This window comes from Bactrocera oleae, chromosome 2 (assembly GCF_042242935.1).
Source record: "Bactrocera oleae isolate idBacOlea1 chromosome 2, idBacOlea1, whole genome shotgun sequence".
Classification (NCBI taxonomy): domain Eukaryota; kingdom Metazoa; phylum Arthropoda; class Insecta; order Diptera; family Tephritidae; genus Bactrocera; species Bactrocera oleae.
In genome coordinates this window covers 39,595,584-39,614,102 of record NC_091536.1, presented here as the reverse complement: position 1 = coordinate 39,614,102, position 18,519 = coordinate 39,595,584, and the positions used below count along the sequence as shown (strand labels likewise).

General features: G+C 41.0%; 1 protein-coding gene across 1 annotated transcript in view; it reads left to right on the top strand.

Moving 5' to 3' along the window:
- Stt3B (catalytic subunit 3B of the oligosaccharyltransferase complex) overlaps window positions 1-18,519 on the top strand; it is a 47,140-nt gene that overhangs the window by 26,476 nt on the left and 2,145 nt on the right. Inside the window, exon 3 of the mRNA XM_036374032.2 lies at window positions 16,169-16,639. Within this exon, the coding sequence (XP_036229925.1) occupies window positions 16,169-16,639 (471 nt within the window). The remainder of the gene's footprint in view (window positions 1-16,168; window positions 16,640-18,519) is intronic.

Sequence of the window (18,519 nt, the reverse complement as noted above, 5' to 3'; positions counted from 1 at the left end):
TATATGTCGACTAGTGCGTTAGGATCTGCTATCCTTTGTCGGCTTTTAGTAAAAGACATTTCATCTATTGGAAGTGAAGTTATTGCGTTCTAAGTGTCAGTATGTTTTTGTCATCGGTGCGAAAATGAGCTTCGAACAAAGAGCCAACAATAAATTTTGTTTTTTAAATTCGTAAAACTTTTACCGAAACGTTTCAATTGATGAAACAAGTTTATGGCGATGGTTGCCTATCCCATAGCAGAGTGCACGAGTGGTTTCAATGTTTTCAAAGTGGTCGTGAGGACATAAATGAGAAATGAGCCGAACCCCAAAAAATCGCGCCTGGAGAAGTCAAAAGTGAAGACAATGCTGATCTGTTTTTATGATTCCAAGGGTATTGTCCACAAAGAATTTGTTCCACCCGGCCAAAACGTTAATGCGGTATTCTACCTTGGAGTTTTGAAGCATTTGGTGCGCCGTATTCGGCCCGAATATCGCGAAGATGGAAGTTGGCGTTTGTTGCACGATAATGCGCCGTCTCATCGATCGACGCTTGCGGACGATTATTTGGCCAAAAATCATATTTTAACAATCAACCACTCCCCGTATTCACCTGATATGGTACCGTGCGACTTCTACCTTTTCGGAAAAATGCATTTGCCGATGAAAGGAAAGCGTTATGCAGACGTGGAGGCCATTCAAAAGGCTTGCACCGGCATACTGGCGGCCATACCGAGCAACGAGCTAAAACACTCATTCGATATGCTTTTGGACCGTGCAAAAAGCTGGAATAAAGAAGAAGGAGACTATTTTGAATAAAATTAATTGATTTTGCCGATAAAACCATTTGTTCTGCCTGTTTTTTTTAAAGTCCTGTTTACTTTGGAACACACCTTGTATTAGCTATACCGCTATTTAAATTCCAACCCTTTTTAATTATTGCACTCACCACTCACTCTTCAATAACGTGTCGCAACAATGGAATAAAATGAAATTATCGTATATTCTGCACCCACTTAATAGAACAATCAAAGTGTATAAAATGTGTATAAAAATGCCTTATATTATAAGAAAAAAATGGAATCGTCCGGCTCAGGTCTGCTGATGCACGATACACGATGGAAATCTGTACGTTGACGAGGTGTCTGCTTCGAATTTGATACGCAAAAAGAGGTCAGCCACTTCCAGTGTTTTGGTTTTATTGATGGTTGGTGGGGTGATCGGCCGGTGTGTTGGATATCCTGGGTGGTAGTGTCGTTGTGTGAGGTGTATGATGAATGTTGCGAGAGGTGATGTGGATTGTGTTAGGTGATGTGGGAGGTGTGTTGGTGTGTACGTTTTCGGGATGACGTAGGCTCATTTAGCCATCCCGGCCCCCCTAGGCGAATATTAGCCTAGCAGACGCTGAAGTTGTTGCAGCGCGTTAACGACGCTGTTAAGCCCATTGGCACGGCGGGGTGGTGACCGAAGCTGGATACGGCGCGTAATTGCAATTCCCACAACAGCCGGTTCTGCGATACCGGAATTGACCCGGATTTTATCCGGCCAAGGGCTGTTATTTCGGCGATCTAACCCTGTTTGGATCGGTAAGTTTTAGATTAAGTTTGTCGTCATTGGAGCAACGCCTAGCAGCAGGGTTGCTACGTATCCTCCTGACCCGTGCTGGCATCGAGTCCAAGCCGGGCCCCGAGGAATTCTACTGCTGTGTATGCGCAAAAAGGCTCCATCCAAATTCCACCTCGGTTAGGTGCAATACATGCAATGAATGGAGCCATCTTAAGACCTGCTCAGGCCTCAGGGAGTGGACCACGAGTTACGTGGCCCCATGCTGTCAACGCAATAATGCGACATCTGCCTCAACGGCTGTGCAACCTGCAGCATGTTCGCGCACTGCGCTGCCACTCCAGTCGAGTGGCCAAGATAGGACCTCCACGGTCCCAAGGAGCTCACACAGACAGCATAACTCCCAATCTGACCAAACTCCCACCACCCCCCCACCCCAACCTTCATCCAGCTCCAATCCTCGTGCGAGAACCACCCAGCAACTCCTGGTTCCTCGCACAGTCTGTTCCGTGTGTCAGACCATAATACGCCGGAATGTCACATCAGTCAAGTGCAATTCTTGTACTGGCTGGTGTCACTTTCTGTCGTGTTCTGGCCTGCGCACCACACGAGAGTGGAGTGCGTCGTATGTTGCCCCATGCTGTAGGAGTCTGCCCCCGCAATCACATACAGTGGCGTCGCCAACCAACACCACAGTGCGACAACCGCCCATGCGGATAGCACAGCTGCAACAACCACCACCTACACGCACCCCACTCACCCCTAGGATCACGACTGGACACCCGCGACTCTTACAATTTAACTGCAACGGACTCCAGAGCAAGATCGAGGAGATAGTTGCATTTATGAGCCGGGGGCGCGTAACGATAGCTGCGGTCCAAGAAACCAAGTTAAACAGCCGCTCAGATCTTCTGAGTTGTGCAGGTTTCAACGTTTTACGTAAGGATCGCGAGCGGGATAATGGTGGAGGCCTAGCCTTCATATTGCACAACACCGTGCAATATCGTCTAATCGATGTTGACATCGACCGCAGGGACACCACCCTAGAATGTCAGGGTATAGCTGTCCGGTCAGGCGATGTCGAGCTCGAAATATTTAATATATACATCCCCCAGTTACATGTTGCCCAACAGGATATCACCCGAATATAGATGCGCTACTTCGTAGTGAAAACCGTCTGGTGCTAGGCGACTTTAACGCGCATCGCGATCTTTGCCATTCCTGTCTGTCAAACGATCGTAGGGGATGGAGCTGGCGGAACAGATAGACGATTCGACATTATGCACAATGAATGACGAAGACCCCACCAGAATTATGGGCACCTGTTATAGCTCGCCAGATATTACCATCGCTAGCGGTGGTCTGATAAATAGTATAACCTGGCGACCTATGCTAACTCTTGCATCAGACCATCTGCCCATAATTATCTCGATCGAGAAACCTCCTGACTTTATTTCTGTGGACAACCGCACTTATGTTAACTTTAACAAAGCTAACTGGGTCGGTTTCACAGAATTTACTGAGAGCACCTTCAACGCACTATCCATTCCTACGGACGTCATCGTTGGCGAGCGTCAATTCCGCAAGGTGATCGCTGCTGCTACTGCTCGCTTCATACCGGCTGGAAGAATCGCGGAACTCCGCCCCAATTTCCCAGCCGAAGCAGCTGTATTAGCAAATGAGCGCGACACCTTACGCCATGCCGATCCCTGTGATCCCCGAATAAGGGATCTCAATTTGGAGATTCGGCAAATGGTAAATCATCATAAGCGGACAAAATGGATAGAGCACCTGAAGTCCTGCAACCTCTCCACCGGTGTGAGTAAGCTTTGGACTACTGTCAAGGCCCTGTCAAATCCGAGGAGACATGACGATCGGGTTGAAATTCAATTCGATGGCCATGCCTCCTCGGACCCGAAGAAGTGCGCGAGCTACTTTAGCCGGCAGTTTATACTGCACCCTTCGACCGACAAGGCCAAACGATGTGTTACCCGACGGCGGCGCAAAATGCCAAAAGACTGCGCACCACTTACTTTCACCGATGGGGAGGTTCAGAGTGTCATCAAAAAGGCGAAATCGTCTAAATCCATCGGCCCTGATGGAATAAGCATGCTGATGTTAAAACACCTAGGGCCAACGGGAGTAAACTACCTCACCAAGGTCCTCAACCTGTCGATATCCACTCTTCAAATACCCGATGTGTGGAAAGTCGGAAGAGTGGTCCCACTGCTGAAACCTGGGAAACCCGCCAACAAAGGGGAGTCTTATCGCCCGATAACTCTCCTTTCCTCAGTAGTGAAGACACTTGAGGCCTTGCTACTCTCGACGTTCACTCACCACCTGAGTCTATCAGACCATCAGCATGGCTTCCGTAGAGTGCACAGTACCACCACAGCACTTAGCGTCATAAACGCCCAGATAGTTCATGGCCTGAACCAGAAGCCACCCGGCGAGAGGACGATCCTCGTACCGTTGGACTTGTCAAAAGCTTTTGACACAGTCAATCACGCAATGCTACTTGAGGACCTGGAACAATCAACGCTCCCTCCAGGACTGAAGCGGTGGACTATGAACTACCTGAGCGGTCGGCACTCATCCGTACTGTTTCGAGGTCAAAACTCCAAACTCAGGAAAATTAAACAGGGGGTTCCGCAGGGCGGTGTCCTACCCCGCTACTATTTAATTTCTATATTTCAAAACTCCCCCAGCACCAGCGGGAATTTCAATGACCTCGTACGCTGATGACTGTACGATATTGACGTCGGGCAATGGAATCGATGGCATGTGTTCAAAAGTAAACGGCTACCTCTCCGATCTTTCTCGCTTCTTTTCTGCAAGGAACCTAACACTCTCCCCCACCAAATCCACAGCGACCATCTTCACAAATTGGACGAAGGAGTACAGACAGGACCTGAACATTTCAGTCGATGGCACAAAAATTCCGACAGTAAATAACCCTAAAATTTTAGGCGTCACTTTGGACAGTCTGTGCTCTTTCACTCCTCATACGACCGCGATAACTGCCAAAGTACAGAGCCGCAACAAAATCCTCAAGTCGCTTGCCGGCAGCTTATGGGGAAAAGACAAAGAAACGTTGTTGGCAACATACAAGGCAATCGGCCGACCGGTCCTTAATTATGCAGCCGCAATATGGTCGCCTGGATGCAGTGACACGCAGAAGAAAAAGCTTCAGACTTGTCAGAACACTGAACTCCGGACTATCACGGGATGCCTCTTAATGTCTCCAATCGAACACCTACATAGTGAGGCCCGTATGCTTCCGGTTAAGGAACATAACGAGCTCCTCTCCAAGCAGTTTCTGCTGAGATGTTTCCGCAGAAACCACCCCTGCAGGCGCCTGCTTGTAGCGGAGCCGCCTCCTAGGAACATCAAGAGGTCCTTCCTTGACTACGTCGACGACATTAGACAGTACGCCGACCAGACTTAGGATGCAACTAACTTCAGACAGGCACTGACCGCCATTCACAGTGGAGCCATTAACACCTTCACCGACTCCCTCTCAGTGAATGGCGTAATACGAGTCAAACCACCACCCATTGCAGACACAGAGCTCGAGTTGCCTCGCGAATCTAGAGTGACCCTCGCGCAACTTCGTTCTGGATACTGTAGCAGGTTAAACTCCTACCTATCCAGAATAGAGCCTGACATACCAAACACATGTCCTGCATGCAATGAGTCTCCGCATGACACTAACCTCCTCTTTGCATGCCCAACAAACCCCACTCATCTAACACCCCTCTCCCTATGGTCCGACCCCGTCGAAACAGCTCGTTTCCTGGGCCTTCCGTTAGATGACCTCGACGACAACGAATCTAGAATTTATCACCCAAACAGGAATTAGGTAATCGTTACAACAACAACAACAACAACGGCGCGTAATTGCTTCGTTGCGTGGGCGCCAGGAGGCTACCACAGCGATTGAAGGGGCTGTGGTAGCCGTAGTTCAAGGTACAGGATTTGCCCCAGGGCGTAGCACATTAACGGCCGAACGTATTGCTGGCGTTGGGGTTGGTGCGTTTCCGTCCATAATGATCTATATGGGAAAAAAGTTAATTAGATTATAAGTTTGTCTCATGATTGAGTTTGAAATTTGGGCCACGTTAAGTGGCATCATGGGTCGTTAGTTCGATCGACCTTTTACCGCATTTAGGCTTTTTTTTGATTTATTAATTTTAGCGGTTTTTGGTTCTTCTCGGGTTATTATTTACGTCTGTTCGGTATTATCGGCTGTGAGTAAAAAGCATAGCTTTACGAGCGGTCTAGTTAGTGTTCCGGTTTGCGTACGGAGATCGACTACTCGGATGTGACCATCGGAACCATGGTGAAGGTTTTCTATGCGGCCAAGCCGCCATTCGGTAGGGGGAGACAATCATCGTGTACTAGCACGCAATCTCCAAGCTTCGGCGCCTTTTCTGGAGCTTTCCAGCGGTACCTCTTGTGGAGGTCCTTTAGATAATCTTCTTTCCATCGGCGGCTAAAATTGTGATGGAGAATTTTGATTCTTTCCCATCGGTTTAATAAGGATAGCGACTCGACGTCTGGCTCAGGTATGGTCAGAATTGGTGCTCCTTTGAGAAAATGCCCAGGAGTTTGGGCGGTGAAATCGGAGGGATCTTGCGAGAGGATTGTGATTGGCCGTGAATTGAGTACGGCTTCAATTCGAATTAATAAGGTCGTGAATTCTTCATAATTAAACTTGTAGTTTTCAGCTACTTTTTTGAAGTGGGACTTGAAGTTTTTTACAGCTGATTCCCATAAACTACCTATATAAGGAGCGCTTGGAGGGTTAAACTGCCAATTAATGCCTTGGGGTGAGTACTTCTGTACAATCTCAGGTGAGACTTGTTTGATAAAGTCCACAAACTGTTTCTCAGTGGCTCTTTTGGCTCCAATAAACGTTTTGCCGTTGTCACTCATTATTTTTGAGGGAAAACCACGCCGTCCGACGAAGCGAGCGAATGCCGCGAGAAAAGCCTCTGTCGTCAGATTTGTACATAGCTCAAGGTGATCAGCTTTTGTAGTAAAACAAACAAAAACTGCCACATAGCCTTTCATTAAAGTGGGAGATCTTAACATTGAAGCCTTTATCTGGAAAGGCCCAGCAAAATCGACACCTGTTGTTTTGAAGGGCAGAGCAAAGTTGCAGCGTTCAGGTGGAAGTGCTGCCATTATCTGCGTTCGCATTTTTTGCTTGTACGTTGTGCAAACTTTGCACATGTAAATGCACTTCTTTATTTGAGGCTTAAGACGGGGAATATAAAACTCTTGGCGGACTATTTGTTGCATGAGGCGGTGCTCGGCGTGTAGCATCAGTATCTGGACATAATGTGGCAAGCCGTGCTTTTTCTGGTATGATTATAGGATGTCGTTCGTTGTATGTCAGGCTGGAGTTGACAAGCCGACCATTCGCACGAAGCAGCCCCTTTGTGTCCAGAAATGGATTTAGTACTAAAAATGAGCTCTTTTTATCCATCGGCTTCGAATCTTTTAGCAATGATATTTCTCGGCTGAAGTAGCGCGTTTGAGTAGATGCGATAAGAGCGCCTTTTGCCTTTTGTAAGTGTAGGTGCGTTAATGTATCGCATTGGGGGTATATTGGAGGTGTTCCGTTAACTTCAGTTTTGAGCTGCTCTATAAATTTGATCATGTAGGCAACTACTCTAAGGGCTCGGGGGAACGATGAGAATCGCTCAAGGATGTCAGTATCATGAAAATAGTCGATTTTTCGACTTTCTGAGGCAATTATAGTACGCATGGGCGCTTGTGGCCAAGAATCGTGAGATTCTGTTAACCATCAGGGGCCATTCCACCAGAGGGTGGTGGTGGCAAGATGCAGGGGTTTGCACCCTCTTGTACCTAGATCAGCAGGATTATCATCACTGGCTACATGTCGCCAAGTGGCTGATCCTACTAGGCAAAGGATTTGAGACGTTCGATTGGAAATATACGTGGTGGTTTTTCTAACCATGCTAGTACAATTTTGGAATCGGACCATAGATATAATTTATATTGTGCCATGTTTAAATGCGTTTGTAAGATGGACACTAGTTTGGCTAGTAATAGCGATCCACATAATTCAAGTCGTGGTAGACTTATTGTTTTTAAAGGAGCCACTTTTGCTTTTGCTACTAATAAGTGGCTTGTGGTCGCGGTGTCGCTTTGTGTGCGAACATATATAGTTGCGCAATATGCCTTTTCAGAAGCGTCACAGAAGTCGTGTAGTTCGACTTTGTGCTCTGGGGCATAATTTACCCAACGTGGGATTTGTATCTGTGAAATATCATTTAGATTGCTCGCAAACTGGGACCACTTTTCTAAACGAAGTGGTTTTACTTGTTCGTCCCAGTCGGTTCCATCTAACCATAATTCTTGTATTAGGATTTTGGCTTATATCATAACTGGCGAAAGCCATCCTGTGGGGTCGAAAAGTTTTGCCACAGAGGATAGAATTTGTCGCTTCGTTATGGCGGATAATGCAGATTTTGACTCTGTAGTGTATGAAAACTGGTAAGATATCGCATTCCATTGGATCCCCAGAGTTTTTGTTGTACTTTCCTTTTCGAATTTAAGGAAATTAGTATCCAACAGATTTTCTTTAGGTATGTCCTTTAAGATATTAGGGTGGTTCGCCGTTATCTTTTTCAACGGAAACCCTGCGGTTTTGAGGGCTTTTACCACTTGTGAGAGTGACTCGTATGCTTGTGGAAGACTGTGACTTCCAGACAAGATATCGTCTACATATGTTTGTGTTTTTAACACTTTGGTTGCCAGAGGAAATTCTGACCTTGTGTTTTCTGCCAGTTCGTGGAGTGTTCGAATGGCTAAATATGGAGCACAGTTGACGCCAAAGGTAACTGTTTTAAGTTTATAGTCGCGTAGTGGACTATTGGGAGATTTTCGGAAAATAATTCGCTGAAAATCTTGATCGTCTTTATGTACGACTATTTGCCTATACATTTTTTCGACGTCTCCGTTAAATACGTATTTAAATATACGCCAATTTAAAATGAGTAGCATTAAATCTGGTTGGAGCGTGGGTCCCGTAAATAGGATATCATTTAGGGAATTCCGCGAGCTGGTGGATCTTGATGCATTAAAGACAACTCTCACTTTATTTGTTTTTCTGTCTGGCTTTACCACTGCATGATGCGGCAAGTAAAATGAGTAGTATTTGCCGTTGATGATTTTTTCGCAGGGACTTACTTCCTCCATGTGGTCTAAATGGAGGTATTCTTCCAACACACCATCATATACTGGTTTGAGTTCGCCTTTTTTAAGTAGGTTTGCCTCCATACTTTGAAACTGCTGTATTGCAGAGTTGCGAGAGTGACCTAAACCGAGTGTGTTAGGAAATTGTTGTTTTAGTGGTAGTCGTACGACGTACCGACCATTATCTGATCTAATAGTTGTGGCTTTGTAAAAGTCTTCACAATACTGATCTTCTGGGGTTGTAATTGAAATGGGAAGTTCTTCTAACTCCCAAAATTTCTTTAACTGTGAATTGAGGTATTCGTTTGAGATTTCCTCAACCTGAGTGGTCATGGTGGTAACTGGTTCCATAACTAGTCCACTTAGGATCCAACCAAAAATAGTATTTTGTGCCAATAGTGTATTTGAAATTTTCTTAATACCTTCGAGTATTATCTGTGGTATGAGATCGCTGCCTAATAGAAAATCTATTTCTGTTCCCACGACAGTCGAGTCTACGTAACCGGAACGGACCCGGGTTTATTCCGGCCAAGGAGTGTCAACTCGGCAGAATTCTGCCGCTACAACAACAACAACAAGAAAATCTATTTGAGCAGGAGTGTTGCAGTTGGGATCTGCTAGCTTTAGGTGTGAAACCTTTTGCCAATGCTTGCTATTTATGTGATAGCTTGGAAGCATATTTGTAAGTTGCGGTAAGACTATAGCTTCTACTTGTATGTGCTTATCCGCATAAGGGGAAATTAGCGTAATGGGGCAGATTTTATTTGAGTTTTGAACTACTCTTCCGCCCATTCCCGTGATTTCAAAATTGGCTTGTTTTGTTGGCAGTTGTAGCCTATTTTGAGCCCTAGACGCTACGAAAGATCGTTGTGATCCTTGGTCTATTAAGGGCCTAAGTTTAAGTTCTGCTCGGTGTTCGATGCAGATGACTGCTGTGGGTAGTAGTACTCTACTTTGATTTCTTGGCAATTTTCGGGATTTCGCACTTCGGGATTTGCTGTTGCAACTAAACCCGTGGCTCTTTTCATATTTGCGCTGTTTGGGGGTGAGCTGGAAAATGTGTTGTAATGCAGCATAGAATGATGTCGTTTATGACAATAAACGCAATTAAATTTGCTTTCGCACTCTTTAAGTGTATGTGCATGTGATAGGCAATTTGTACAAAGTATTTTTGTTTTTATAAAATTTTTTCGGTTGATAATATTCATCTTTTTGAATCTTTCGCAAGATTTGAGCTTATGCCCCCCTGTACATAGTTCGCATGACGTTTGCTTGTACTGTTCGGATGTGAACGTTTGATTTCTGAAGAAGCTTCTGTTTATATTGTTGTTGCTACTGGCTTGGGGTTTGTGGAAGCTTCTATTTAGGTCGTGTTGAACGGTTTTCGTTCTGACCATTTTTTTATCTACCCTTTCTGCGATTTCGTATTGGGTTATTAAAAAGTCTTTCATCTGTTGCCACGTTGGGCATTTTTTCCGAGATGAGAGCGATTGCTCCCACAAAAGTAACGATTTTTCTGGTAAAGCGGAGGTGCATATATTTACCAGTATTGTGTTCCAGCTGTCTGTGGGAATATTTTGTGTCGATAGAACCGACAAGCAATTAGAAAGAGTGGATTGCAGTTTTATAAACTCTTCACTTGTTTCCTTTTGAATCTTAGGCAAGTTCATTAGTATCGTTACTTGCTTATCGACCAATATTCTTTGATTTTCATATCTTGCTTTTAGAGCTTCCCAAGCCAGATTGAAATTATTGTCATTTAGTGCGAACTGTTTGACTATGACGCCTGCTTGACCTTTTGTTTTGTATCGGCCATTGTTCATAACCACCATGAATGATTTCTGTATCACATGTGGGCACCTTGAGATGGATGCCTGAACTTGCCTCATGATTTTGTACTTGTGGCAGCTCTACTCGCTGATGTGGAGTAGGTGCAATTGATTTTATTAGCTTAAGTTGATTGAAAATCATTGCTTTAGTTTCTTCGAACTGGTCTAAACAGTTTTCGTATTTGGCGTAAGCCGAAGATTTGAAATTTTCTGGTAGATTTGAGTCGTCAGATTCTACAATTGCGTCATATGTAAATTGGAGACATGACCAAAAATTGTCAAGATTGTCTGTTTTGAATTCTAATACCGATTCAGAGTTGTCCTGAATCGGCGAAGATGAGAATCTAGTGCAGTATCTTATTAAACTGTCACTTTCCGAAATGAATTTTGTGTAAGAAATGTCTCTACCCCTCTTTTTTTTGTTAATTAGCATTCTTAATTTGACATAAATAACTGAAATACCCGAATTTAGTTGTTATAGATACCGGTTCGTATTTATTTTTAATTTAATTTTATTTAACAATTTATTGAAAAACTTTTTATCTATTTTATTTTCTTTATTTAGGAGTATGAAGGTACACCCTAATGCGTGGACTTGTAGGTATGTATATATGTACTTGTGCAATTGAGAGCTCGTTGAAGAGATCAATGCACTTTGTACCTATGTACTAGTAAGCACGAATTATTTGTGCTGAAAAATGTTCTACGCAATCCTGCTTGCTTGCTGCAAGGGGTATTGCGGGATATATGCCAAAGTGGACTTTTGAATATAAAATATAAATTTAGTTTGAAACAATATGTATGCATATTGTTCAAAATTCTGTATTTTTTATATAATATAGTATGATTTTTATGAAATAATCCGCGGTTTATTTACCGAACCGTAGTTACGCGAAATGTTCCGATTGGTTTTCTTATAGTTGTACCCTATGTACATATATAGGGTATATAAGTATAAGCGGATTGTATACTCAATGTAATGTAAAAAAGCGAATTATGTATAATCGTAAAAGAGCGGGAGAGAGAAATTGGTAATAGCAGGTAATGACGCAATTTTCCGTAAGCACTGTATGTACGTATGTAAGGTAAAATACGATATGTGATATACGATATTTATATTTAAGATTTAATATTTAAAATACATATGTATGTATACGTAACTATGCACGCTGTATATAATTTTATATATGTAATTGTTATATATACGTTAGAAGTAAATATAAGTACTCTTTTTTGTACGCATATATATTTATACTCTCGCAACCTGTTGCTACAGAGTATAATAGTTTTGTTCACCTAACGGTTGTTTGTATCACCTAAAACTAATCGAGTTAGATATAGGGTTATATATATATAAATGATCAGGATGAAGAGACGAGTTGAAATCCGGGTGACTGTCTGTCCGTCCGTCTGTCCGTCCGTGCAAGCTCTAACTTGAGTAAAATTGAGATATCTTTATGAAACTTGGTAGACATGTTTCTTGGTACCGTGAGACGGTAGGTATTGCAGATGGGCGTAATCGGACCACTGCCACGCCCACCAAACGCCATTAATCAAAAACAAATAACTTGCCATAACTAAGCTCCGCAATAAGATACAAGACTGTTATTTGGTACACAGGATCACATTAGGGAGGGGCATCTGCAGTTAAAACTTTTTTGTAAAAAGTAGGCGTGGTCCCGCCTCTAATAGGTTTAATGTGCATATCTCCTAAACCGCTACTGCTATAATAACAAAATTCACTAGAAGCAAATGTTTTTAGCACTTCTATTGACGGTGTGAAAATAGTTGAAATCGGGTGGCAACTCCGCCCACTCCTCAAGCACTAAACACGCCAGAGACATTAAATTTTATCTCTGAGATGGTATAAGATGACTTTATAGGAACCGCGTTCAAAATTAGACAGTGGGCGTGGCACAGCCCACTTTTAGGTGAAAACCCATATCTTGAGATCTGCTCAACCGATTTCAACCAAATTCGGTGCATAACGTTCTTTTCATGTTTCTATATCATAGTGCGAAAATGGGCGAAATCGGACTACAACCACGCTTACTTCCCATATAACACCATTTTCAATTCCATCTGATTCTTTCACTTTCCACTATGCAAATCAGGTAACAATGATTATATCGGGGTAAAACTTTGCGTGAATAATGCAATTAAAGTATGCCACCTTGCGGCCAAAAATTGTCTAAATCGAACCAAAACTGTTCAAACCCCTAAGTACTAAATATGTGGATCCCAGTGCCTATAGTTGACCTTCTACCGAAAATATCAGTCAATCCACAAAGAAATCTTAAACGAGTATACCATTTGACTTTGCGAGAGTATAAAATGTTCGGTTACATCCGAACTTAGCCCTTCCTTACTTGTTTTTTTTCTTTTTTTTTCGTTTAACTTCATTTATTGTATATATGTATGTATAATATATTTATTTTGCCTTTTATGCTTTAAGTTTGACTTTACCTTTGCTCACATATATTACGCAATCCTGCTTTCTGCTTAATTAAGCGTAAGGGGTATTGCCGGAAAATTTTGTAAGTATTAAAATACTTAAATTTTTAGTTTTTTTTTTGTATATTGTGTTTGAATACACGAAGGTAAGCATGTACAGGTAGTCAATTATTATATATTATATATGAAATGTATGTGTATGAATGTTTATATATATTACAATAAACGGATTTTCGTAAGTTGAACCCGCAATTTAAACCGGTAAGTTAGGCCAACTTGCCAGCCGTTACTAAAATATTGAACGGTTTTTTTTTTTTTATTATATTATTACAGATTGTTTGTACAAAATAAAAACTGTAAATTGAAATAATATACATATGTAAGTGCATAAATATTAGTAAAGGAATCGAAATGACTCACTTTGATTTCCTCCAGGGACTTTTGGGGAATATATGAAATTTCGTGTATATACAATAGTTACGTGTATGTACGTCTATGTGTGCTTCTGTGTTTCTTTCGAATTCCTTTGTCCTCTGTTGTTTCTGATTTTATGTGCTAGGTGTTGCCTTTGTGTATTTCTTTTTTGTTAATTCGCGCCCGTATGTGATATTTGTATATACTTGTAGGATTAAATTTGGTTTTAGGTCCGCACCCGGTATGACTTTGGGATTATTTTCGCGCCCGTTTTGTGTTTATTGTTGTTATTTGTATGTAAATTAGTTTAAGTTTTTATCTCCTGTTTTTTGTTTTTTGTCACACCATTTTTAAGTCTTAATTATTTTTTGTTTGTTTTTTCATATGCACACATAGGTTATTTTTTTTTTCTCAAGGAAAACACCGTGTATATATTCGGTAAAGTAAAAAGTTCGTTCGGTTTTTATCTAAGAGATGGCGTTATTGTCCATAGTCTTAGTGTTACGTGTCGCATCATGTCATACTATACGGCGCTGAAAACGTGTTTATCGTCAAAGATGGACACCAACAAAGAGAAAACTCGCTATATTTTACAATTTTTCTTCGATCAAGGTGAAAAAGCAGCCAAAGCAACTGAAAAAATTAATTTAGTTTATGGGCCCGATACTGTAAACGAACGTGTAGCACAAAAGTGGTTTGCTAGGTTCCGTTCCGGTAATTTCGATGTCAAAGATGCACCACGCGTCGGGAGGCCTGTCGTCGAAAATTGCGATAAAATCATGAAAATAGTGGAAACAGACCGTCACGTGAGCATTTATTTAATTGCTGAGGAACTAAAGATAAGCCAGAAAACCGCTTGGAACCAAAAAAACATGATGCACCGAATTTCCATCTGCGAATCGCTGCTGAATCGCAACAAAATCGACCCGTTTCTGAAGCGGATTGTGACTGGCGATGAAAAATGGGTCACTTACGACAACATCGAGCGCAAACGGTCGTGGTCAAAGCTCAGGGAAGCGGCCCAGACGGTGGCCAGACCGGATTGACGGCCAGGAAGGTTTTGCTGTGTGTTTGGTGGGATTGGCAAGGAAACATCTACTACGAGTTGCTCCCCTATGGCCAAACGCTCAATTCGGCCCTCTACTGCCAACAACTGGACCGCTTGAAGGCAGCACTCATCCAGAAGAGGCCATCTTTGATCAACAGAGACCGAATTGTGTTCCATCAAGACAACGCCAGGTCACATACGTCTTTGGTGACGCGCCAGAAGCCCTGGGAGCTCGGATGGGGGGTCCTAATGCACCCACCTTATAGTCCGGACCTGGCACCAAGTGATTACCATCTTTTCCTGTCCATGGCGAACGCGCTTAATGGTGAGAAGTTAGCCTCAAGAGAGGCCTGTGAAAATTTGCTCTCCGAGTTTTTTGGCAATAGGGACGCAGCCTTCTACGAGAGGGGTATTATGAAGTTGGCATCTCGTTGGCAACAAGTTTATGAACAAAACGGCACTTATTTGACTTAAATCGGAAAAATTTATATATAGGTATAACTTTCTGTATATATGATTAGTACACTGCACAGCACTTTGGATGTGTTTTTTTAACACTGCACTGCACTGTCACTTTTTGGATATGCATATATATATATATAATATATAAATTTAGATTTTTTTTTTGTTGTAAATCGATAATGCCTTTCTTTTAGGCTCGAAGCACCATATTTAAATTCCAACCCTTTGGAATTATTGCACTCACCACTCACTCTTCAATAACGTGTCGCAACAATGGAATAAAATGAAATTATCGTTTATTTTGCACCCACTTAATAGAACAATCAAAGTGTATAAAATGTGTATAAAAATGCCTTATATTATAAGAAAAAAATGGAACTGCCCGGCTCAGGTCTGCTCATGCACGATACGCGACGGGAATCTGTACGTTGACGAGGTGTCTGCTTCGAATTTGATACGCAAAAAGAGGTCAGCCACTTCCAGTGTTTAGGTTTTGTTGATGGTTGGTGGGGTGATCGGCCGGTGTGTTGGATATCCTGGGTGGTAGTGTCGTTGTGTGAGGTGTATGGTGAATGTTGCGAGAGGTGATGTGGTGAATGTTGCTGATGTGTGATGTAGATTGTGTTAGTTGATGTGGGAGGTGTGTTGGTGTGTACGTTTTCGGGACGACGTAGGCTCATTTAGTCAACCGCCAATGTTTCTCTAATCTAGGAAAGACTTAACACCGTTATGTTCATACAGACGAATTAGCATCATTTAAATTTGTAATTTTCAAAAAATTGTATGATATAAAAAATAGAAAATTTCACCGCCCAGTCTTGTAAGGTATTCGCACTCTAAATATCTCAATTTGCTTATTAATGGATATGTTCAGGATGTAATTGTTAATGTAATTTTGTCCCATAGAACTCGAGTTACCAAAATATACTGAACATAAATATCAAACACATGTTAATAACTGTTTAACAGCTATCAATCTAGGAAAGTACATATATAATGTATGCGGTGCACGTTTAGAAATTACTTGTCCACTACAAATAAAATTCACAGGTAGTAATGCTAGTATACTGTCCTTCTATTCTTATAAGTAATCATGATTAAAAATAACATAATTTTTTAAATCTTAATTTAATTAAATGCTTAAATGGTGTTATATTTACATTAAAATTAATATTTTTTTATTTTATAGGTCACGTAATATATTGGATGACTTCCGGGAAGCTTATTATTGGCTATCGCAAAATACTGACGATAATGCCCGTATTATGTCATGGTGGGACTATGGTTATCAAATTGCTGGAATGGCAAACAGAACTACATTGGTTGACAATAACACTTGGAATAATAGTCATATAGCATTAGTTGGAAAAGCTATGTCATCTACGGAGGAAAAATCGTTTGAAATTATGACTTCTCTAGATGTGGATTATGTGCTCGTTATATTCGGTGGAGTTATTGGTTATTCCGGTGATGATATTAATAAGTTTTTGTGGATGGTTCGAATCGCTGAGGGTGAGCATCCCAAGGACATTAAAGAAAGTGATTACTTTACAGACAGGGGAGAGTTTCGTATAGATTCCGAAGGTGCACCTGCTCTTCTTAACTGTCTTATGTATAAACTAAGTTACTATCGATTCGGAGAATTAAAGCTTGATTACAGGTAAGGCTTGCATATATATTTCTATATATATTAAATGTTACATATTTTTTTTTTTTACCGGGGTTGTATAGAAAATAATATTCCCTTTAATAAGTATCTAAACTTTACAACAATTAAAATATAATAAAACCTACAAAACTGGAAAAAAAAATCACTCATTACAAATCATTATCATTTCACTAAGTATAAAATATTGAAAATACGTTGGATGTTTGTGTTATTATTCAAATAACATTCAACACTACTTAGTCCTGCCATAAGCTCTGTTACAAGTTCAGAGCGTTATAAAAATAAAACTATAATACATTGTTTAATAAAGTTAATATTATTTAATAATGTATATAATAGATAAACGATGTGCAAAATTTTTTTCGAAATCGTCTCCTTTTGATTTAACAGAATCCTCAAATGATTCGGCTATTGATCAATAGTGGCAGGCATAGTTACGCTATTAAACCAGGAATATTGCTTTTAAGCAACTGCTGGGTGGTTTTTGCCTTCTGTGCTGAAGCAGAATCTTACTGGACGATCCAATGCTCTCCATCGAAAGGAGTATTGATTACCACGCCTTCTAAAATATCCTACACAGCTACACTTTTGCCCCAGTTTTAACCGCTTTTTCACAGAAATGAAGAGGTGTAACGACAAACCATTTCATCAGCTAGATGGTGCTCATGTTGAACCATTGGAATAACATTTTTTGCGCCTTTGGAAATGTTAGCGTAGATTTTGTGGTTTTGCTTATTAAAAACTTCTGCAACAATGAAAATTTTTCCTCTCTAAAAAGGATACTTTCATAGCTGTTGACCGCGTGCTCGCATCTGTTGAGCCTTCTTTGCTTCAACCGCGTTGTCACAAGATGACGTGTTGATCGACGGTAGGCTTTAATATGAAAATCACCTTGAACAAGTCTGGACATTGATCTGGTCGATTCTGTTTTCTACGGAGATTTCTCCGAATGCGTTCGTGGACAATTTTTATGGCTGAATCAGTTCGAACAGAGCAAGAACGACCACTTCTTCACATCAACTAATTTAAAAAAAAAAAAGATCAATAGTGCAGTGAACAAACAAGCATTCTCGAAATATTAACCGCAATACGATTTTCTTTCGTTCCACATTCCATTGTTAATAAGCGAAAGCAAACACTGAACTGACTTTCATATATGAGTGGACACTGCATACAAATTATAATAAAAAATAATATCACTTTTTTCTGCAAAGAAGCATAATATAAGTTTCTTTATCTATTTCCACTATTTGTGAACTATTAATATGTAAGTTATTTTAATAGTGCTGTTTTACATATTACTATTTTGATTAAGTTCTATTGCTATTCAAGTTTACATCGCTCTAAATCAGTGGTCCGCATTTCTTTGCACAATTGTGCAAGCAAACTTCACACGCTTACGCTCTATCGTTCAGTCGTTGTCGAGACATCGATAAAACAACATCGAGTATGGTCCTGCTGTTAAGATAAATGTGCACTGCACGAAATTTTTTGTCATTATTTATGCTTTATGGTATTATGAATTACATTTTGTGTTTTACTTTACTTAAATACAATAAAAATGAATGTTTTTAGGTTCTAATATATTTATTTTAATCGTTGAATACATAAAATAAATCAGAAAGCATGAAGATACTTGTTTAAACAAAGAATAGAAAAGATTCACAAAATTTAAGGTAAGAGAGTTCTCACTGGGTGTCTTTTATTTCGTGCTCACCTACACAGTCGTAGTTCCTCTCATGACGACCACTTTTTTTTATTACATTCCTATACTGATGTAATTTCCTTTCTTGGAATTAGTTCCAGATTTGAAAAAAATTAATTTAAAGCATCGCGATAGTCAGTCAGGACAAAGTGCGTTTAAGCGCTTA